Genomic DNA, 23,464 nt, shown 5'->3' with positions numbered 1-23,464 from the left:
CTTCATTATGTTTACTTTAACAACAGTTGCATATCAAGAAAAGTGACTTTTTAAAAAGTCCAGTGGAGATTTAAGTCAGATATGTCGGGCCTAGTTTTGAACTCTATTCTGTTACATGTATCTGTCCTTACCCCAGTACTGCAATGTCTTGATTGCTCTAGCTTCATATTAAGTCTTGGAATTGGTAGTGTGATTCCTCAAGCTTCTCTCATTTGTTTGTTTGTTTGTTTTTTAACTATTTTAGGTCCTTTGCTCTTTTATATGGATTTTAGAATTAGTTTCTCATTTGGAGTTGCATTAAATGTACAGCTCAGTTTGGAGAGAAGTGACATCTTAATGTTGAGTCATCCAATGCATGATTATGACACATCTTTTCAGTTATTTGGGTCTTTGATTTTTCTCATCAAAGTTTTGTGGTTTTCAGCATACAAATCTTGCACATACTATGCTAGATTTCTCTTAAGAATATTCTGTGGTGTGTCAGGTACCTTAAAGAGTACAACCAAATTCTCTAGATCAAATGAAAATACAGTATACTGTAGTATTTGGGTATGTTCTTAAGTATTATCTTCTAATTTACTAATTCACCCTTCAAATGTTTAACATTTATCCCATCTTTTGTACTCTTACTTGTGGTTTTATTGTCTTATTTCTAGTATTTTTAACTGGCTATCTTATTAATATCTATTGTACATGTTCTTAGTCCATTTTTCCAACTTTTCTTAATATGTAGGCTTTTATTGGCAGTTATACCTGTACGTTTTTGGACATTCTCAACGTATTTATTATAACATCTTTAGAGCAGTTCTATAGAATTTATTTGGAATGAAGTAAATTTATTTCAGCTGTTGACTTTTTAACATTATATTTCTTTATGTGTTTGACAATTTTGCATTGTAGGCTCCTTCAGAACAGATTTTTTTTTGTTTGTAGTCCTCAACCACCTTAGCTCTGCCTGTTATTCCCCACTTCCTTTCCTTCTTGTTTTCCCACCACTCCCGTCACCTCTTCTGCCTCATGCCTCCATCCTCACTGCCTAAAAATTTAAAATGTTAAGATAGCTTCACATCTGCCCCACAATCTGGCCTTGGAGATCCAGGTCTCTTAATGGTTCATAGTTACCTGGCTGTTACCTTGGTTTTAGGGATGTGAGAAGAGTCTGTGGAAGGCCTGAGTCAGCGGCAGGTCCCTAGACTATGTTCTGTTGTGGCCTCAGGCAACCTTTGCCCAAAGGCTTCCTTTCAGGCTCTTGGGAAGATCAACCATCCTTAAATAGTGAGCCTGGGTCTGGCCCCTGTCTGCAGTGTGAGTACTTTAGAGTTTTCTTCACCCTTCAGCTCTGAGCCTTTCCAGGCCCAGAGCCCATAAAGACTGTTCTGTTTTTTTTTGTCTTCCTTTTTAAGTTCTATTTTTGCTTTGTGGGTCTTTTTCTTTTTTTCACTGAATCTCACTTAAGCCCTTTTTTGTTTTATCTTTGTGTATTTGTTATGTTTGAGTTGAGAGAGTTTTGGGATTATGAATGGACTGATATGTCTTCTTTTTCTTGATAGTCTATTCCTGTTTTGTGAGTGTGCATACATTTTTCTCTAACAATTTGAAGGTTTTAGAAGTTCCCTCCTCTTTCCCACAGGAACACTTTTACTAAGGTACATTTCCTGTGACTGTGTAGAGTTTCTCTTATTTTGAATGGGGTGAATCTTTTCATATATTTGGTGATTTTTTTTTTAATCCTTTAAGCTTGAAGATCCCTTTTGGTATTGGTAGCCCAGAATCTTCATTAGAGATTCCATAAGTCATCATATGATCCCCCCCCCACATTCTAGATAAAGGAAGAAAGAGAAGAATCCAGGCTTATTAAGTGTTCTTCAGTGGTTTAGAAAGTGATAAGTGCTTTGTGCCTGGTTGAGATGGAGCTATAGGCAGAGTCATGGTGGGGACAGCTCCTGCTCTGTTCAGGACTGATTTCCTTCCTGTGTGACTGCTTTGAAAGCCATAACTGGCTCCTCCTACCTGTCCCCTGACTGGTGAGGAGCTCTGAAGGATTTCCCTGCTTCCCCCTCCAGCCTTCTTCCACTCCACTGACCTTTTCTAATACCTACAGCATAAATGTAGTGTTGTGCAATTTCTGCCTTAGTGGATTCCAGCTGTGGAGGCTCAGATAGGGTTGGAATTTGTATCCATCTTGGTTTCTGTCCTTGCCTCTGATCTAGGAGGTGGACACCCCACCACATGCAGAAAGGGAAGCCCCTCTGGGGAGTAAATGAAAGTGTTCTCAACATCATGCTGCTATTTGCTGCTGCTTAGCAAGACTGAGCAGTAGTAACTGAAATGATGGTTCCTGTTACAGGCTGGAGTCACTGTGAGTTTAGAAAGTGTTTTAGCACTAGGGCCTCACATTAGTGCATTACTGGGAGGACTGTTTATCCTGAGATAATGAGGAATAATGCTAAAGTACTGAACTCAAGAATTAGAAGACCTGGATTTATGTCAGTGGCACTCAGCTTGTTTTTAGTTTTCTCAAGTGTAAAATGAAGTTCATGTTAATTATGAATTCCTTAATAGCACTGTTATGTATATCAAATGAGGTATGTTATATGCTATACCATACTAAAATGAGATCATTCTAAATCTGTCTTCTACTACATAAAATATTCTTAGTATTTTGTGTTATGTTAACAAAATTTTTTCTTCATCTTAGAGCAGACTTTCTAAATTTAGAACTTGTTTGCAGTTAGGCAAAAATGTTCATTTAGCCTTGGATCTTATTGCTAGAAATACTACTTTTTAAAGTTACTGAAATCAACTAAACATTTGTTGTGTTGATGTCTCTATGAATAGCACCTGTTTTTTTAAGTTAATATACAGAAAACCTGTCAAATCTTCAAAATAAATAGATTCACAGAAATACCAGTTTATAGTTTTTAATATAAACATCATTTGTTTTTCTTGTGGTTATTTTGAGGTAGGAATATTATAACAGTAGCTCAGGTTTGAATACCATTTTTTGCTTGCTCTGTCACCTTGCAAATTATTTAAATAATCCCCCTGAGCACTCATTTATAAACTGGAGAAAATAGTGAATTCCACACTGTTTGAGGATTGTGTGACTTTTACATATGTAAAGCTTAATGTATGTGGTTGGCATGCAGTAGTTGCCTGATAAATGATAGTCATATTATTCTCAATACATCTAAGATCTCATCCTCATTGAAACAGTAATCACATTTTGTCTTTCAACTTAGTAGAAAAAGTAAATTTAATCTTTGACTACATGTTATTTCAAAGTGATTTTAAATATTAGTAATATATTGTGGATGAAATGATTGTTCCTCTTTTTCCCTTTCCTATTTTGTTTTTAAATCATAGAGCCCCTCGATTTAAAAGTTTTCAACAACAGGACAGTCAGGAGCTTCTGCATTATCTGCTGGATGCAGTGAGGACAGAAGAAACAAAGGTCAGGTTTCTTTTTTTTTTAAGATTTCTATTTATTTTTAGAGAGAGGGGAAGGGAGTGAGAAAGAGAGGGAGAGAAACACTGATTGGTTGCCTCTCATATATGCCCAGACTGGCAACTGAACCTGAAACCCAGTCATGTGCCCTGAGCAGGAATTGAACTGGGACGATGCCCAACCAATAGAGCCATACTGGCCAGGGCAAAGGTCAGGTTTTTTTTATGTTTATCACATATACCCTTTAAAGAGAGGGTACAGAGCTGAAGGAATTAGTTTCTATGGTAATTTTAATGTGTGGTGGAGAAGTCACTTGATTTTTTCTAATTATTCTGTTTATTCTTCCCTGTCTTTTTTTTTTGACTCTTCTATAAGATTATTTTCTTTCACTTTCTCACAACCCCTATTATCCTTTATTAGTTAATGCCCTTGGCTTTAAATAACAGAAATCAATTTGAACTAACTTAAATAAAGAAAAGGGATCCAGTTGAAGGGGGATTTTGCTGGGAAAGGAAGGTTCTCAGGAATCCAGAAAGTATTCTTGTTTGCTTTGTTTTTCTGGCTCTGTAGGTTTTCTTTATCCATCTCTCTGCAGACTGAGTAGCTTCTCTGCTTCTCTGGTTGAGTGGTAGCACATGACCACCATAGTTTGCATGTTGCAGTTCCACGTATATGAAAACGAAACTGGCTATTCCTGAATCCCAATTCTAAACTCCCAAGGGAGAGAAACTTCATTATCCCACGTTGATTAGGATGCAGTCAGGGGTCAGGCACTCTGGCTGGGAGACTATGGTGCCTGCGTCCTGGATCAGGGAATGTTTCTCAGAAAAGAAGGAATGATTTATGGACTGGATGGATTCCTTAAACAGTGTTTACTGTAATCCAGTCCCTTAATTGATTGTTTGTTGACTTTAATATTAAACTAGTTAAATTCAGCTTTTTTGTGAGGTCCTGTACAAATAGGATACAATTTTTTTCAGAGAAAATTCAAGATATTACAGATGTCAAATACACAGACCATACCCTTCATTTCTTCCCTTTCTTATAGCAGACATTGCTAATTATTCATAACAGTTCTGCTGAGTCCAGATTCCGCCTCAGCATCATTCTTAACAGCACTGTGGGCAGACCCTGTCAATCATAATTGTCATAATGTGTAAAATCCTATTTCCCTTCAAGGTGAATACATTTTTAATCTTTGTATTAATATGTAGTAAACCAACCATGTGAAAATCAATGCTTGTATGCTTGTGGTAGGTAATACTATGTTACTAGACAGGGTGGACTCTATTTTTTGTTTTATCCTACTTTGTTTGAATTGTAGCCTTACAGTGTTTCTTTAGTCTTACTGACCAGTTTTCAGTGAAGAGTTAATTTCTTTGAAATTGTCTTAAAGATTAGTTACTCCCTGATACCAAACAGTGCACAGTCATCCCTCTGTATCTGCAGAGAATAGGTTTCAGAACCCCCAAGGATGCTGGAATCTTTAGGTGCTCAAGTCCCTTAAATGAAAGTATTTGCGTGTAATCTATGCACATTCTTCCACATACTCTAAATCATCTATAAAGGTTACTTATAATGCCTAATAAAATATAAGTGCTATGCATATAGTTGTTGTACTGTATTTAGGGAGTAACAACAGGGAAAAAGGTCTGTACATGTCAAATGCAGAAGCAACAGCAGTAGGCCTAACTACCACTGCTATTACACTGATGTTATTTGTCAGCAACACTATAACATGTTTCCTGCCCCCCCCCCAAATATTTTCTCATAGTCGTTTGAATCCACAGGTGTGGAATTCACAATATAAAGGGTTGAATGCATGGTAACAGTACCATTCTTAATTGGCTACTTAGTGACTTAAAGTCAACTTTTGAAGGTGTTACTACCTTTCTACCATCTCTCTACTTTTATGTATTTTGATTTTGAAGCCCACCACCTTCTATTTAAATCTATGTCTTTCTCAGCTTAGATTGTGATCTCCTCAAGGAATGGTACTGTATCCCGTGTGCCTTGCACATAGTAGGTGCTCAATAAATGTTTATTGACTGTGTGTCTGCTTAACTGTGCTTAAAGACACAGAAATACTGTGTCTTTACTTTATGAATAGTAAATGTACTTTGACGCTTTGAGCCTATAGATAATATAAGAGTTACATTAAGATTAATTCAGACTATTAGTTGGTAGAATAACTTTTCCCCTATGATTTACAGGAACATGTTTACCACATGTATAATTTTTGTCAAGAATTTGAATTGGTAAAAAAAAAAACTCTTAAATAAGTTATACTAACTAATTTCTTGGAGATTTTGAATAGGTTATAATTTGAATAAGCTGTTAAATTGATGGGATAATATTATTTATGTTTTACCTGTACTTTGTTTTTAAAAACAATCAGCTAAGTGATTTATAATTAGTTAAGTTTTAGGGACACCCACATAGTTCCCTATGAGCTACTATTTCATCACATTTTCTTAGCAATAAAAACATACCAAGGATGGAGACTCAAATTTAAGTCTTTCCAATTACCAAATGATATTTCTAAATCCTATGCAATACTACTTATTAAATTTTAGTTTTGATGCTTGGTCTTCGGTAACCAATATAAATAATACTACTTTTTCAATTTTAAAATTTAATCATAATTATTTCACTATTTGAAATAGTATTAAGTCTAATTTAATAACTCTACTATATTGATAATCTCGTTGAGGACACCCATAAAAGGTAGCAAGGTGGAGAGAAATGCTGTGTCTTTACATTACGAATAGTAAATGTATTTTGATGCTTTTGAGCCTATAGATGATGTAAGAGTTACATTAAGGTTAATTCAGACTATCAGTTAGTAGAATAACTTTTCCCCTGTGATTTACAGGAAAATGTTTACCACATGGTGGTCACGTGTCATTGATAACTTGAGTTAAACATTATCTCTTTACATTTTTTTCTGTTGTTATTACAAGTAAAACAATAAAATCTATCCCTAGTTTTTTCTATTTCACTTCTATTACTTGATAGCATTCTTTGTGACAAATTAAATTATTGTTTTGTCATAGTGGTACATTGGGATTCACAGTATCTTGAAAACTTGGGCAGTATATCTGAAAGCTCTTATCTTTCTTCCTGTCTTTGAGGGTTTTAGATGGCGTGGCAAAATTAAATGTCAAGTCCGTCTATCTATTCAGTCTCGTGAGCAAGGCCAGGCGGGCAGGTCAGTTACAGTGCTTGCCCAGGCAGGAGCTGCATTGTCTGGCCTGGGAACTCACAGCTGCCAGGCGTGCAGTTGCTGTAGTTCATCGCTGCTGTGTGCTTTTGCATTGAAGAAAGGCTACAGTGTTATGTCTGCCACCAGAATATTTTAGTAATGATGAAAAACTACTGACCTCCTTTTGTTTGTTTCATTAAAGTCATTTTCTTATGACTCCAAAGTTCAGGACAATATCATGTTGTTACTGAATAGAATACAAAAGAGATCACTTGTGAATAAAATTATAAATGTTTTATGTGCAAATAAAATCAAATTTACTATAAGAACTTCTTTTATAAGCAGTCTTTCATCTTACAAATATATTTGCTTCACTTTTTTCCTTTTAATTTGAGCTGTCACTAAATTAATGATGTTACATTTTTATTTTCTTCTCAAAAACATATAACACTTTAATACATTATTCGATAGAATTTTTTTAAAGCACAATATCTCAGCTAACTTAAACTGTGAGTCTTTTGCATTCTTATTTTTGAAAGAAGTTTAAGATGGAGACATGAAATAGTTGAATGTTGATAGTGCCAGTTGATTAATGTGCTGCTGTTAGCAGCTCCCTGACCAAAGTCTGTCTTCTTTTTTAATCTAAATGGTTCAAAGCACAACTCTTAACAATGAGAGGTTGTAGATAGACCTAAACCCATTGATTTTATTCAACTTGATGAATTACCTAGAAGCCCGATAGTTTAAAAGTTAATAATTTAATCAACTTCATTGTTTTACTCATTTTTCTTTGTTTTTACTTTTTTTAAAAAGTGTGATATCATAGCTTACATTTTAAAATGCAGTAAAGGTTCATTAAGTCATATTGAAAGTCATGTTTAAATTAACAAAATGTTCAGATTATAGAATAAATATACAGCTTCTAAATTGAGATAGTTACTGGAGAGTCTTTTTACAGTTAAATATTTATAGATGAACATTGGTATTTATTGGAATCTTTTATTTATGTCCATTAAATATTTCTCTTGCATGGAATTCACACCATTCTAATTTATTTTAGTTAAAGAAATTCTTTTTTCATGTGTAAGTCAACTTTAGCTTAGATAACGTCAAAATATCAATTTTCAAATTTAATGAGTCTAATTGGAGAATATCTCAATATTTATCATATTTTGCCATGTATGATGCATAATTTTTGCCCAAATATTTTAGGAAAAAATAAGGATGTGCATCATACATAGGTATAATGGTAACATACCATGGGTATAATAATCCCATGTATAACACACACAGCAAAATGTGGGTGTACATTATACATGGCAAAATACAGTAATGGCTTGTGGGACACATTTTATTACTTTGATTACTTTTGGATACAAATATATTTCAGAGTGACATAGTATGGATTACTATATGTTTACATTTATACCCTCCTTTGTATATATTTAAGTTTTTGAATTTTGCATTACTTTCAAAATACACTAGAAGAAAATAGTGAGCAGTTCTAGGAAATACGTGCTGGTCATAGTCCAGTAAATAAGTGAAATTCAGTTCTACAATTATTGGAGGAGGGTGTTAAAAACTTATGAAATAGCTCATGCGTACAGAAGAATGTGTACAAATATACATACAGGTTAAAGCATAATATAAACACCAGCAGCACTCCTCACCCCCATCTCCAGAGTTCAAAAAATAGAAAGTTATTAGTACTATAGAAGCTGTTCCTTTCCCCCCCAAGCACTTTTTTCTCATTAAAGGTAACCACTGTTTTGACTTTTACAGAAATCATTGCATTTCTTTTTTTATGGTTTTGAGAACTAGTGATATATGTTTACGCAATATATTGTTTAGCTTTGCAAAACTGTAGCAAGCACAAACCTATTGGCATTATTGGATGAAGCCTCTCCAGAGGAGATAAGTTGAGAGCATCTCTGGAACATAAGGTGGCTTTGGCTCTGTAGAGTTTACAAGAACTCTTCCTGTGGAAGTCAGTGGGCAATCATGAATGTGTTCTGACCCAGGTGCATCAAAGTCAAGGCAACTATCAGAGGTGCAGCAGAGACCAGGTGCAGTAGCTCTGTGGTGCAAAAAGGCCAGAGCTGCTCTGTGATTTCTGCTCCTGGCTCCTGGCTCTCAGAAATAGGTCAAAGAAGGATGATTCTGGAGGGTAATTATTCCCCTTACAGTCTGTCCTCAGATTAAAAGTATGGTACAGTGGTAGGGGGATCTTGGTGTTAGTAGTACATCTTTCTCATAAGTCTCACTGTTCCAGTCTGGATTGGTTTCCTCCCACATTTGATGCACAGTCACCAATCCGGAATTTTTCCTAACTTGCTCCTGGCAATTCCCCTTTGCCTCTCTTCTGAACTGGCCCTGATGTTGCAATGTTGTTGTCTTTCTTGGTTTGTGCTCTCATTTGGTGGTTTATATGTATATTTTTTCTTGTCTTTATTTAAAAGGTGGCATATACTGTGTATTCATCTTTCTGTACTCGGTCTTTTTTCACTTGAGACACCATAGCAATCTCTCCTTCTCAGAAGATTGGAAGCTTCCCTTTTTTTTTTTTTTTTAAGTTCAACATATTTAACCATACTTCTGGTCAAGATGGAGGCATAAGCAAATACACCTTGCCTCCCTGCACAGAACTATAGCAAAAAATACAGCTACACTACAAAACAAATATCACCCAGAATTGTCAGAAAATTGAGCAGTGTGGAAATCCCACAACCAAGAATTTAAAGAAGCTACATTCACCTAGAAGGGAGGAGAGGTAGAGATGCAGAGAGTGTGGAGAGAGACATGGAGTGGCACAGAGAGATGCCAAGACAGTAACGGGCAGTCCCACATCTCTGTGTGGTATATAAAAAATGGGAGGCATACCTCAGGAATGAAGGACTACAGCCCCAAGCCAGACCACCCAGCCCAGGGTCCCAGTGCCAGGAAGATGAGTCCCCATAACTTCCGGCTGTAAAAACCAGTGGGGCTTGAGGCAGCAGAAGAAACTGCATCCTCTTAAAGGACCTGAAACAGACTTAGGATTGATGCAGACCCCCTCTTGGATTCAGCACAAAGGCAACAACTAGAAGGGCACCAGTGGCATATGGGGAAAAAGTGAAATGTGAATGGGGAGACAGCTTCCTCCCAAGTGAAACTCAAGAGGCCAGGCAGTGGCATTGTCTTCTTTGAAAGCCCTCCCCCACACAGAGTAATAGAGTGGTAACATGGTTGCCCCACCCTAGTGATTACCTAAGGCTATACCCCATGTACCTAATACTAGAAACAAACACAGGGAGGCTGCCAAAATGAGACGGAGAAATGTGGTCCAAATGAAAGAACAGAACAAAACTCCAGAAAAAGAGCTAAATAAAATGGAGATAAGCAAAGCAGTTATCAGGATGCTCCAGGAACTCACTGGGTACTTCGATCCCATGAAAAAGACTGAGGCAAATATGAAGGTTGCATTAAGCAAAATAAAGAAAAATCCACAGGGAACCAACAGTGGAGAGGATAAAGCCAAAAATTAAATCAACGATTTGGAACACAAGGAAGGAAAATCATTCAATCAGAACAGTGGGAAGAAAAAAAGAATTAAAAAAATGAGGATAAGCTTAGGAACCTTTGGGACATCTTTCAACATACCAAAATCTGAATCATAGGGATGCTAGAAGGAGATGAGGAAGAGCAGGAAATTGAAAACTTATTTGAAAAAATAATGAAAGAAAATTTCCTTAATTTGTTAAAGGAAATAGACTTCCAGGAAGCACAGAGAGTCCCAAACAAGATGGACCCAAAGAGGACCACACCAAGACACATCATAATTAAAATGCCAGAGGTTAAAGATAAAGAGATAATCTTAAAAGCAGGAAGAGAAAAGCAGACAATTACCTACAAAGGAGTTCCCATAAGACTGTTAGCTGATTTCTCAAAAGAGACTAGAGGCTAGAGGAGATTGGCAAGATCTTCAAAGTGATGTAAAGCAAGGACCTACAGCCAAAATTACTCTATCTAGCAAAGCTATCACTTAGAATGGAAAGGCAGATAAAATGCTTCTCAGAAAAGATAAAACTAAAGTTCATCATCACCAAGCCATTATTATATGAAATGCTAAAGGAAATTATATAAGAAAAAGATCAAAACAGATGTGAAAATGGCAGTAAATTCATAACTATCAATAATTAAATCCAAATAAACTAAGCAAACAAGCAGAACAGGAAGAGAATCATAGATCTGGAGATCATTTGGAGTGTTATCAGTTGGGACGGGGTGGGGGAGAATGAGGGGAAAGGTGCTGGTATTAAGAAGCACAAATTGGTAGTTACAGAATACACAAGGGGATGTTAAGAACAGTATAGGAAATGGAGAAGCTAAAGAACTTACATGTGTGACCCATGGACATGAACTATGGGGAGGTGGATTGCTGGAAGGAATGGGGCTACTGGGCAGAGGAGGGCAAAGGGAAACAAACTGGGAAACTCGTAGCATAATCAATAAAGTGTATTTTTAAAAATATTTAATTTTTTATAGATTAACCCTTATATGTTTTTCCCAATGTTTTTGCCTTTATGAGCAATGCTATGGTGAGTGATGTGTTTATGTTATTCTGTATATCCATGTAAGTACAGAAATGAGATTGCTGGATCAAATTGTCCTTCAAAGGCATACAGTTTTCACCTCCGTTAGCAACATACTGTATAAGGGAGTCTTCCTATAACCTCACCAAAAGACTGTTTTGTCAAACTTTTTAGTTTTTGCCAATCTGTTAGGTGGAAAATGCTATCTCAGGGTAGTTTTAGTGTATATTTCTCTCTTTTCAATGAGGCTCGGTATCTTTTCATCTCTTCCTATTTTTTAGCCCATTTTTCTACTGGGTTTTAAGTCTTTGCTGATTTCTAAAAGCTTTTTGTACTAGGAGAGAATATGTTTCCAAGTTTGTCATTTGTATTTTGATTATGCTTAAAATGTGGAAGCAGTTTTTTAATAAAATTTAAAACTTTTGATTTTGAATTTAACAATTGTTTTATGGTGTTTGGATACTGAGAGTCATATTAAAAAAGGCAAAAAGACATTCCCACTCTAAGGTTATAAAAGAGTGTCCCTTGTTTTCTTTCTTTTTTGATAAGATTTTATTTATTTATTTTTAGAGAGAGGGGAAGGGAGGGAGAAAGAGAGGGAGAGAAACATCAGTGTATGGTTGTCTCTCACATGGCCTCCGCTGGACACCTGGCCCACAACCCAGGCATGTGTCCCGACTGGGAATCGAAACTGTGACCCTTTGGTTCACAGCCTGCACTCAATCCACTGAGCCACACCAGCCAGGGCTGATGTTAGACTTTTTATCCTTATCTTGATTAAGATTAGCTAGTGGGTTTATTTTTCCCCCAATCACACAATCAGCTTACCTTTACTAACTCTCTTCTTGTACTTTTGTTCGGTGTTAATATTTTTTTTCTAAACTTGTAAGTAGGCTGCGTAATTTACTTGTTTGTATTCTTTTCAACTGACGTAAATATTTAAGGCTGTGACTTTTCTTCTGAAGAGTGGAAAGTATCACGGATTCTGATATGTAGTGTTTTCATTATTCTCTAGGAAGTCTGCAGTTTGAGTTTAGTTTCTCTTTAACATAATTTAACAAAATTATGTATTTTTACACCAGGAAGTCTAGATCAAACAGCAGTTTCACATTAAGACTTTACTTAAAAAAGTATTTTAATGAATAATTAACAAACATTCCTTTCACTCCACTGTTAAAAATGTGAATTAGAGATGATTAAATTTATCCATTACTTAGGGGCATAATTACTGAAAGATGACTAGCTTCAATAAGTTTTTATTTTTGGAATATGTAGTTTTAATTTATTCTAAAAGGTTTCTGTGAGGTTGGATCTTTCCTAAAACATATGGAAGACATGTGAAAACAAACCTTGTCATTTACTAACAGCTACTAAAGACTTTAATACATAATCATTATTGACAACTAAATTCAAATATTGGGATATTCTTGCTGTGGACATTAATTGATATTCTGGACTTTAGTTATGTATTTATGTAAACAAATACTCTATATGGAAGCCGTAGTGGCCAGTTTAAGGGCTTTTTATACATTATGATTTTCTTCATAAACAAGAAATTTCATATGGTCTATATGTGACTTTTTGTCCTGATTAAGAAATACATCATTTTAGGGACAGAGTGGGGGAGATGGGGTAGGGGGTAGGGAGTGAGGAGAGGAAGGCCAATGGAGAAAGAAGGAGAGAGGGGGGAGAAGAGGGAGAAGTTACTTTAAACCTGTAAGAACAGTGAGACTAGGCTGCCTGCCTAAACATAGGAACTTTGACTCTAATTTCAAATTCTCCCTCAAAGAAGAAACTTGTTCGTTTATGCAATTTAAGGACTGGAAGAAAGCACATATTTAATTTTTAAAACATTCAGTCAATTTATTTTACTGACTAGGGAACTCACATCCAGTGTACTTTGCTGTTTGAAAGTCCTTCTATTATTAAGAGGATGAGGCTGGAGTTAACTGGTACTAAACCAGATTTATTCAAAGGAACACAAAATACTACTTTGAAAGAATAGATTCTTAATAAGTTCTTATTAACTTTGTGTTACAGAGAATACAAGCTGGCATTCTAAAAGCATTTAACAACCCAACAACTAAAACTGCTGATGATGAAACTAGAAAACAAGTCAAAGGTATGTTGACTCTCTCACTGTTAAGACTTTCTTCTATAAGAAAATATCCAATGGTTCTTCTTAGGGGAAAAGAACTGAGCATTGTGTGAATGAATGCCCTAAAGCAGTTGCCTTAAAATCAAGGTATACTTATTTCAGTGGCTGTGAGATAGTCTAGTGGGTCATAAAAATAAAATGTTAGAACTTATCCATATGAATTAACAAAATAAAACTAATAACAGATATACAGATTGACACTTTTGCTCTTATATGAGGTATTCTAAGGGCAACTTGAAAGGTTACTAAAAGTAGCAGCCTTACTTGGGAGTTCACTTTTATCATATTGTATCATTTTGCAGTTAGGTGTGCTTGGTTGAGTGGACTTTCCAGCTGGACAAAATGCTTAAGTGCTCCAAAGATTCCTGCAATGGAACCATTTATTGAAGAGAATACTAATGGGTCAAGCATACATGCCTGTTTTACTCCTAGTGTTAACTCTTCATCAGCCAAAATCTGAGGCAAAAACAGTGACTACCTAATCAAAGCTGATCACTTAAAACATTTAAGTATGGGTTTATATTCCATCGTTATTAGTGATTTACCATGTCCTACATGTATATTCTGCCTTGAGATATTAACTAATGGTGGTATAAAGTCATTTTGGGGAGACACTCAAAAATATTATTTGTATTTCATTTATTCTCTTTTGTAACTTGTATTTTGTTGTAGTGCACACTCTATGTGCACACTATAGTGTGCGCTTTTGTTGTATGTGCACATTATATGTCTATAATTTAGAAGCAAATATGCGTTGTGATTATATATGCTAAAACCTTATATACAGTTATGGGTTCAAGATTTTTTAAAATGTAGATTTTCAAGCATGCTCTTTTGTTTTGAGATAGTGCCATCTAGTGCGTGCTTAGAATAACTGCCCAGTTTTATTTTTCATTTCTTTCCAGTTTTGAAATTTTTTTTATAGTTAATCCCTTGTGCAGTTTTTCTTAATGAAGCATCTTAGTTTACCATAATTTCTCATAGTTATAGTTAGTAAATGTTTATTGATATATCCAGGTATACCTGCTCTGTCGTTCAGTGCTTCAAATAACATTTTTAAAAGGTAGAAAATACAATGTTTTAGAAGTTAGAGACCCCCAAAAGATAGAAGTTCAAAACAGGAGTGAATAGATTTGTTAATACATTTCCTCCCACTGTTTTACTGAGGAAAATGTCAAACCTGTATTAAAGTGGAAAGAATAGAATATGAAGCTCCATGTACCATGTACCCATCACCTCACTTACTACATCCAGTTCACGGCGTGTTAGGTTTCATCTGGTTTTTTCCCCAACCCCAAATTATTTTTAAGCAAATCATAGGCATAACTTCCCTGGATCTACAAATATTTTTCAAAGAAACAGAAAAATTTGACACTTAAGCAGTTACGGATATAAGTGAGTTATTCATTGCCACATTACTTCTTTACGCTGTGCAGTGTCTACTTGTCTCTACTACCCTGTCATTTCCACAGTTGTAGTCCTGGCCTCTGCAGCCCTAAAGGCACACCTCCTTTTCCATCCCTCCACCTCTGGGTCAGGCACAGAAGCTGTGAAGGATTTTTTTTTTTTTTTAAAGATTTTATTTATTTTTAGAGAGGGAAGGGAGGGAGAGAAACATCAATGTGCCGTTGCTGGGGGCCATGGCCTGCAACCCAGGCATGTACCCTGACTGGGAATTGAACCTGCGACACTTTGGTTCACAGCCCATGCTCAATCCACTGAGCTACGCCAGCCAGGGTGCCGTGAAGGATTTAATGAAAGCAGTTGAGACGTAGTATGAATCATGGCTATTGCTCTACTTATTTTACCTTTTAAGAGCAGTTTGTTATTTCTTGAAAACTACTGTAGTTGGTAGTCACATTTTCTCTGATAGAGTTGTAAAGGAGAAAGATGTAATGTCACATGGTAAAATTCATTATTAAATGTGGTACTGGACATCTGTCTTGGATTTCTTTTGAGTCAACAGAAAAAACCATGTTACATTGTAAGGTTGATGGTTGACATGCGTTTTTGTATTAAAAAGTATTACTTTTACAGCATATGGAAGAGAAGGTGTGAAAATGAACTTCATAGATCGGATCTTTATTGGTGAACTGACTAGCACAGTCATGTGTGAAGAATGTGCAAATGTAGGTATTGGAAGTTCACTTCAACCCGGACTAGCTTACAGTCATGCTGTTTTATTTCTTTCACATATGCTTATCAGCAGTCATGTGTGTTTATTTGTGACAGATGACTACATAATGATTTTTTAAAATCTTCTTAAAATATATCCTTTACTCCTAGAAAGTAAACATAATTCATAATTTAAAAAAATAAATGGTATTTTATTTTTCTTCCTGAGAAACCCATGAAGTTCTCTTAGCTTATTTGAATGTGCTCGAATGTGTTCACTACCTGTTTGGATTGAAATAAAAGGGTCTGTGATGAGGAAAACTGTTATGTAACTACAGGGTGGGACAAAATAGGTTTGTAATTGGTCATATGAAGATAATACAATCATTATAATACAAGAACAAACTCTTTTGAATGCTCACAACTGTAAACCTACTTTTGCCCCACCCTGTGTGCATTGCCCTGAAATGTAATTCTAACAGAAATAATTCAGTGTAGTAGCATAACCTAGGGTGATCTAACTTGTTGTTGTTTTTTAAGTTAACTTGACTCATATTTGAATTTAGTGTCAATTTGATGGGGTGGAATGCTAACAGTTTAAAGATGTATAAGCTTTTATAGGCTTTCTACCACTTGATAAGGAATATTTCTGAAAGCGTAAGACTTAGAGTATGATAGGTTTACACTTTCATCAGATTTTATTATGAAAGAGTCTTTATGCACATTCTCCTGACCCAGATTACAGAGTGCCTTTCTACCTTCTCTAGCCTCACACACTCAGAATTGTGTATTATTATCTCCTTCTAGCCTGTCATGTGGGAGCACAGACTGTCAATGAGATATTTCTTCAATTTGTAGTATATTTGACATAGATATTGATTTCTCTCTCACAAGCTAGAGAGCATCTTTTAAAACAGAATTATCCTACAGAGTCTACAAAACACAGTCAAACTTTCTGCCTTTTTTCATGGCTTTTTTATAGTTTATTTATGTTATGGTACTAATTCCACCCCAAATATGTTTCTGTCTTCATTTAATCATTATTATTATACATAGTTTATTTTGAAGTTACTTTAAATATTACTGACGTGATATTGATGACATTATAAAATTCAACAGGGTTGCATTTCTTGAAGTTTTGGGATATCTTGTTTTGATTATATATGTGCTATTATACCCCATTAAATGGCTATTGGTGCCAGGAAAAGTTTTTTAACTTAAAATTTTAAGTGGCCTGGGAAGTCTGATTTGTTTAAGCCTTTATAAAACCACATTGTCTATGTTAGAACTCTACCTGAAGTTCTCAATATGTTTTCTTTTTAAGGTCTCCATGGTGAAAGATCCTTTTATTGATATTTCACTTCCTATAATAGAAGAAAGGGTAAGGAGAAAAAAAACTTAATAAGACTTTTCTGAAGGGCATTTATTTATTCATATACTTAGACATTTATTGAGTATATTATCAGATATCTGAGTCATTTTTTATATACATTAGTTGAGTTTGTACAGTATAATATTGGGGTTTGCATATGTATGCATAAAGTATGATAAAGTTATTCTCAAGGAATTTAAATCCTTATGCTTTATATCTTGAGAATTAATGTTAGGAAAATTATATTTCAAATGAGAAATTTTAAAAAGTAGGTTATATCCAGAATTTATTTCCTGAAGTTTTGTGTTATGTACATAGCATCCTGTTTCAAAACCTGTACTTTTGGGAAGAACGAGTAAATATAGAAGTTTACAGAAGGCAGACAATGGTCAGTACAGTGGTATTATTACTATAGAAAATATTCATCAGTGCAGCACTACCAGGAAGCATTCTTCATCCAAAGATAATGTAAGATTATATGTATTTGTGAGATATGTATAAGATTATATGTATATGTATATGTATATAATATGTATTATATGTATATGTGTTCTGCTTTTTAAAACTTTTTATTATGGAAAATTTCAAAACTATACAGAAGTAGATAAAATAGTACAATAAACTCCCATATACCTGTTTCTCAGCTTCATAGTTATCAGCTCTCAGCTGATCAATTGTGTTTTAACCTACATCTCACATTCGCCCTCTCTACACCCCAGATTATTTTGGAATAAATTCCAAGTACATCATATACTTTGATGTGTATCTCTAAAATATGCTCCTTAATTTTTTTAAATAATCCTCACCCATGGACACATTTTATTTTTTTTTAGAGAGAGAGGAAAGGGGTGGGAAGGGAGAGAGAAACATGGGTGTGAGAGAGATACATCCATTGGTTGCCTCCTGTATGCACCTGGCTGGGGATCCGTGTACAAGATGACACTCCAACCAACTGAGCCACCTGGCCAGGGTAAAAAGATAAATACTCATTTAAAATACATAACTACAGTAGCATTATCATACCTAAAAATATTATTAACTTTGTAATTGTGCCAATATTCAGTCATTATTTAAATTTATACAGTTGTCTCATAAATACTTGCTTTTTGTTTTTGCTTTTTAAAGTGTATTTGAATTCATTATCTAAAAAAGAGCTATAGAATGTAGTTGATTGCCATGTCTCGTAAATCTCTTTTAACCTCCCCCTCACCCCTGCTTTTTTTCCTTTGCAATTTATTTGTTGAAGAAATCAGGTCTTTTTTTTTTCAAATCAGTTTCTCACATTCTTACTTCCACAGTAATTCATTTTGCTGTTGCATTCACATGTTAACAGGTGCCTGTTTATCTCCTTGGTTTTGTCTGCAAGGCAGTCAGATAGAGAGGCCCAACTGGGTTCAGGTCTGATGATTTAATTTTTGACAAGAAAACTTTTAAGTGGCAGTGTATGCTTCTATCGAGGAGGTGCATGCCACATTTGATGTCTCTTTCTGTGATGTCACCAGCCATTGATGTCTGTCGTATGTGCTCATTATTATTCACTAGGGACATACCTGGTTGTTGAATGATCCCATATAAATTTAAAGAAATAAATTTGAATTTTCACTTTATTAAAAAACTTTTTTAGATACTATTATTTGTACTTACTTGGCAAATTGATATATTACCAGATCTAATTTACTATGTAGAAGGCTTTTTAAGTGGCAAGACTACAGAGATTATGCAAAGATTTGCACTTGAAATGCCTCCCTCACAGCTCCGTTCCACAAAAGTTCTGTTCTCCTCTCTGCAAATGGGTAACAACTGTTGTTGGTTTCTTGTGTAAAGGTTTATTTTTAAGTTAGTAGTATTTTTAAGTTAGTAGTATTTGTTATATATCTTCTACTGGTTGTAGTTTATGTAGATTTAGGAAGTGGGTTTTAGAAGCACTAAAAACAGTATTTATTTAATAATTATAGAACATTTAGGTAAGACTTACTGGCATTTATTTTCAGTAAGGCCATAAGATTCTTTTCTCTAAAAACACTGTCAACTTACAGCATCAACTAATTCATGGCAGAAAACGTACAAGGAAATTGCCATCCGGAGAAGATAAAGCTGTTGTCATATACCGGAAAAATGGAAACTCTGAAGTGAACAGGGATTCTTCAGTGTTCGTGAGCATCATGAACACTGGGTCACCTCTGACTGAAAACCCTACTGACGGCAGTGCAAAAGAAGCCAGCCATTCTGAAAGTAGTGTCGATGCTGACAGTGAGGCTTCGGAATCTGAAAGTGCTTCTAAGAAGACCCTGTTGCCAAGATCCAGTAGTGGCTGCTGTGTGCATACAAATGGGCATCACCGTCCCTCAGCGAGCGAGACACCCTGCAAGGAGACCGACAGTGGTGATGAGGGAATGGCTGATGCTATTTCTGAACTTCATTTAAGCAGCACTGTAACTGGAGATAGAGATTTCGATGAGGAAAATCAGCCACTAAGTCTTGCAAATAATTTATATTTTTCAGAGGGGAGGCATATGATGTCTTCCAGCCCCCAAAATGCTTTTCAGACCCTTTCTCAGAGCTATGTAACTACTTCTAAAGAATGTTCAGTTCAGTCTTGTCTCTACCAGTTTACATCTATGGAATTATTAATGGGGAATAACAAGCTTCTATGTGAGAACTGTACTGAAAAGAAACAGAAGTGCCAAAGGGAAACCAGTTCTGCAGGTAAGTATTTAGCTATTTTTTGTATTCATGGATTATCTGATAATGACTAGTTGGCATTAGATCCCAAAGAGAAGAAGCTAAGCATCTTGTCTCTAAACTTGAGCTGCTTAGAAGTGGGGATTGCCTTCTTTGTATACCTGTTTGTGTAACTCAGCACTGAAGACACTGACTGGGCAAAATAAATGGTCAATAGAATTTTGTTGAAATTAATTGGAGAACAGGAAGTATCCATCTCTGCCCTGAAAATGCAAATCCACATAATTTTATCTCAGGGGATCAGCTATCTCAGATCTTCTCAGAAGAAATTTTCCTAAAACTTAAAATGTTATCATTAGTGAGATTAATGATGAGATTAATGTGCTTCACAAATCTCATCAATCTAGTATTAAGTCATAATAAGATATACATTTGAAAGTTTTAAATAATTGTATATTATCAAGCTAGCAACATAATAAGTATGTATAATTGACTAGAAAAAGTGGAAAAAAGGGGACTTGTCAAGTAAGAAATGTTCAGTGCACCTCTAGCCTTGATTAAATGGAGAGAATACTCAGATTCCTAGTGACTAGTTTTTCAAAATACAGATTTTATTATCATTCAGGGATGGTGAGGCCAACAGATCGGGATACAGCTGCCACTGAAGATAGTTTGTTACTTATAGTTCCCAAAAAGAGGGGCATGTGGGGAGGCACAAGGGTTGATCAGGGGCAGAGGCAACCAGAGGGGAAACTAGGACAAGAACCTTTATTGTGGTTTCCAAGGGAAGGGCTGGGCAAGGCAGGGCGAACAGGTTTCAGACTGACTAGTTTTGAGTAATTTCAATGGCCTCTGGGCTATAGGGGCTGTCTGTAGTTGCCTGATACCATGATTAACATGTGATTAGAGTAGGTGGATAGTGGCCTAGAGTTTAAGACCTTAATAAAGAAGGTAGATGGGATATGGGTTTTGGATTGGTTGGTTTGCCTATGAAAGGTGCACTTAAGTTGTCAAAGCATCAGGAGAAAGACATGCTTAATAAACAAGTGATTAAGGAAGTGTCTAAATCAGAGGAGAAATACCAATTTATATTAACCCAAGTTAAATATGTAATTGGTCACATTCAAATCCTATCATGTCCTTTCTAACAACCTTTTCCTGAAATCCTCCATGGTTTCCATGATACAAGCTCTCCCTTCACTGCAATAAATACTGAGCCAATATCATCAACTACAGGTGTGTTTCTGGTGGTCTTTGGCTGGAGGGGATTGTCCTAAGTCACTACTAGTCCATCTCCTTTCCAGCTTTCAAAGTTGTGTTGCAAGTGTCACTGCACCAAACCTTTGTGTGTGTGTGTGTGCACCTTAAAAAAAATCTTTTAGTTTAGTGGTTTTGGAAAGAGTAGAGGCACCCTGTAACCAGAAGTCTAATTTCTTTTTTAAAAAATGTTTTATTTATTTATTTTTAGAAGGGAACAAGAAAGAGAGGGAGAGAAACAACAATGTGTGGTTGCCTCTAGCACGCCCCCTACTGGGGACCTGGTCCTCAACCCAGGCATGTGACCTGATTGGGAATCCAACCCATGACCCTTTGGTTCATAGGCCCACTCCCAATTCGCTGAGCTACATCAGCCAGGGCCAATTTCTTTTTTATTTCCTTTTTTAAAAAATCTAGTTTATTGGATTTGCACATAATAGAATTCGTATATAGTATATAATTTGTATTCTATAATATTCATGTGTACAGTTTGATAAGTTTTGATAACATATACAGTCCTGTAACTATCATCAAGATATAGAACATTTCCATTGCTCCAAAATGTTTCCTTGTGCCCCTTTGCAGTTAATCCCCTCTCCCATCGCCTAGTCCCTGCATTTACTAATCTGATTCTCTTCCCTATAGTTTTGTCTTCTCCAGCATATCATGGAAATGGAATCATATAATTCATAGTCTTTTGTCTCTGGCTTCTTTGACACTTAGCATAATGTCTTCAGGTTCACTCATACTGTTACATATATCAATAGTTCATTCTAATTTCTTTTTTAATATTATAAAAATGTGACATGGTGCTTCTATATAAATGTTGACTATATTATATGGTAGATAAAATGTAACCTTACAAATAAATTCATTACAGTTTATGCAGAAAAGAAAGCAGAGGGGATTTACACTAATGCCAGGAAGCAGTTGCTCATTTCTTCTGTTCCAGTTATCCTAATACTCCATCTTAAAAGATTCCATCAGGTAAAAGTCCCTTTAGTAACACTATTATAATTTTCATCAGATGTTTTGTAGAGCCCTAAGTCTTATAAAATACTGTCAAAGATTAGGCACTAATTTACTGAATTTAAAAATTTGTCATATGGAATTTACTACTTTTCAGCCATAATAGTTTACAAGACTTTTCTAGTTAAAATCATTTCATTCACAATGTTTGAAGATTTGGATGGTAGGAACCCAAGTGGTGGGTGTTTGTTAGTGTGTATCAATGGGAAATAAGAATTCTTAAGAACCCTTAACAAAAATGAAAGAATGCTTAGCAGTAGGGGAATAGCAAAGTGCACCTAGCTTTCTGGGCTCTCAGGATCCCAGCAGGGGCCTGTGAGGGCTGGGCGTGGTCGGCTAGGTAGGAAAAGGACTGCAGGGCAGGCTCCTCCCCTGTAGGACTCTGCAGTGGGAGGGGACTGAAATATTTGTAACACATCAGGTTTTTCTCTAATTTTTTAATATTTTTAATTCAATGCATTATCTCACCTTTTTTACTTTGCATTTGATAAAATGATTTTAACATTTCTCTGGAAGAATGAATAATTGAAAATATTAAAACATTTTCGCAAAAGTTATAAGGGAAATTTTTAGAATACCTGTTTTAAAATAAAACTCTAATTAGTAAAACAGTGTGGTCAGAACTGTCAAATAACAGGAACAAATTTAAAGGACACATGGACAAAAACTAGGGGGAGGGTGGTAATGGGAGGGAAGTGGGGAGGCTTGGGTGGGTGGTCTGGAATGGGAGTAAAAGGGAGAAAACTGTACTTGAACAATGATTAAAATAAAAAAAATAGAAAAAAGAGAACTGAAGTATAATTTAAAGCTCTTTTGTTATGATAATGAAGTCATCTGAAATCAGTTGGGAAGGGGGCTGTATTATTCAATAAAGGACTTAGGGAAGAAAAATAACGGAGGGAATGAAAGTTTATAGCTACCCTCTGTACTATACCCCAATACTATTTTCAGATAAACTGTTTTAATTCTATGAAGCAAATTGTCAAAAACATACAAAGGCAACTAATCAATTTCTCTCTCACGTCAATGTTTCTCTCCCTCTCCCCCTTACCCACTCTCTCTAAAATCAATAAGCATGTCTTCGGATGCAGATAAAAATAATAAAACTAAATAAAAATATATACTTAAAATTACTTCAAAAAAGAAAAGATAAAGAGATTTGTCTTCTATAAAAGCCCTTTACAAAGTCTCTCCTATTGTGGGGTAGTTTCTGAACCACTAAGTAATATCTGGGGAGAGGACACATCAGCCTGCGAGGTTCTCAGACAATGCCGGTGTTGGGTGCTTATAGAGATCACCTGATGAGAAAAACAAGGAAAGCAAATTGAATACAGACTAAATAATTACTCCTAAGGTATGACCTCATAATTTCATGTCAGATATTATGTTAGGCCCTCTAAACATCACTTGAAGAAACATAAATGGGTATATTTTGGTCAAAAATAAGCTTTTTTTTCTTTAAAGAAAGGTAAGAACAAGGCAACAGATTCACAGTAAAATTATGTCCTTGAAGTAAGTCGTGAAAGCTTTGCATGAAAGGTTACATCTATTAGTTTTTGTCTACTCAAATATTTCAGATTAAGGATCTTCTGATTCCAGTGGAGTTTCTATTTGTGGGTTCCCTACT

General features: G+C 35.5%; 1 protein-coding gene across 8 annotated transcripts in view; it reads left to right on the top strand.

The window, feature by feature from the left end:
• The window catches only part of USP45 (ubiquitin specific peptidase 45), a 63,563-nt gene that overhangs the window by 30,219 nt on the left and 9,880 nt on the right, over positions 1-23,464 (top strand). For 2 of the 8 annotated variants that reach the window (XM_036024509.1, XM_028510047.2), the window contains exons 9-14: positions 3,367-3,454; positions 13,265-13,346; positions 15,420-15,511; positions 16,822-16,878; positions 18,906-19,575; positions 21,698-21,795. In XM_036024509.1, coding sequence (XP_035880402.1) covers positions 3,367-3,454; positions 13,265-13,346; positions 15,420-15,511; positions 16,822-16,878; positions 18,906-19,575; positions 21,698-21,795 — 1,087 coding nt within the window. Of the gene's footprint in view, positions 1-3,366; positions 3,455-13,264; positions 13,347-13,684; positions 14,123-15,419; positions 15,512-16,821; positions 16,879-17,187; positions 17,338-18,905; positions 19,576-21,697; positions 21,796-23,464 lie in introns of those variants that run through there. The other 6 variants (XM_028510044.2, XM_036024510.1, XM_036024511.1 and 3 more) reach the window with 6 other exon arrangements.

This window comes from Phyllostomus discolor, chromosome 4, assembly GCF_004126475.2.
Source record: "Phyllostomus discolor isolate MPI-MPIP mPhyDis1 chromosome 4, mPhyDis1.pri.v3, whole genome shotgun sequence".
NCBI classification, from domain to species: domain Eukaryota; kingdom Metazoa; phylum Chordata; class Mammalia; order Chiroptera; family Phyllostomidae; genus Phyllostomus; species Phyllostomus discolor.
Note: the sequence above shows the minus strand (reverse complement) of the source record. Positions and strands in the feature narration are given on the sequence as shown.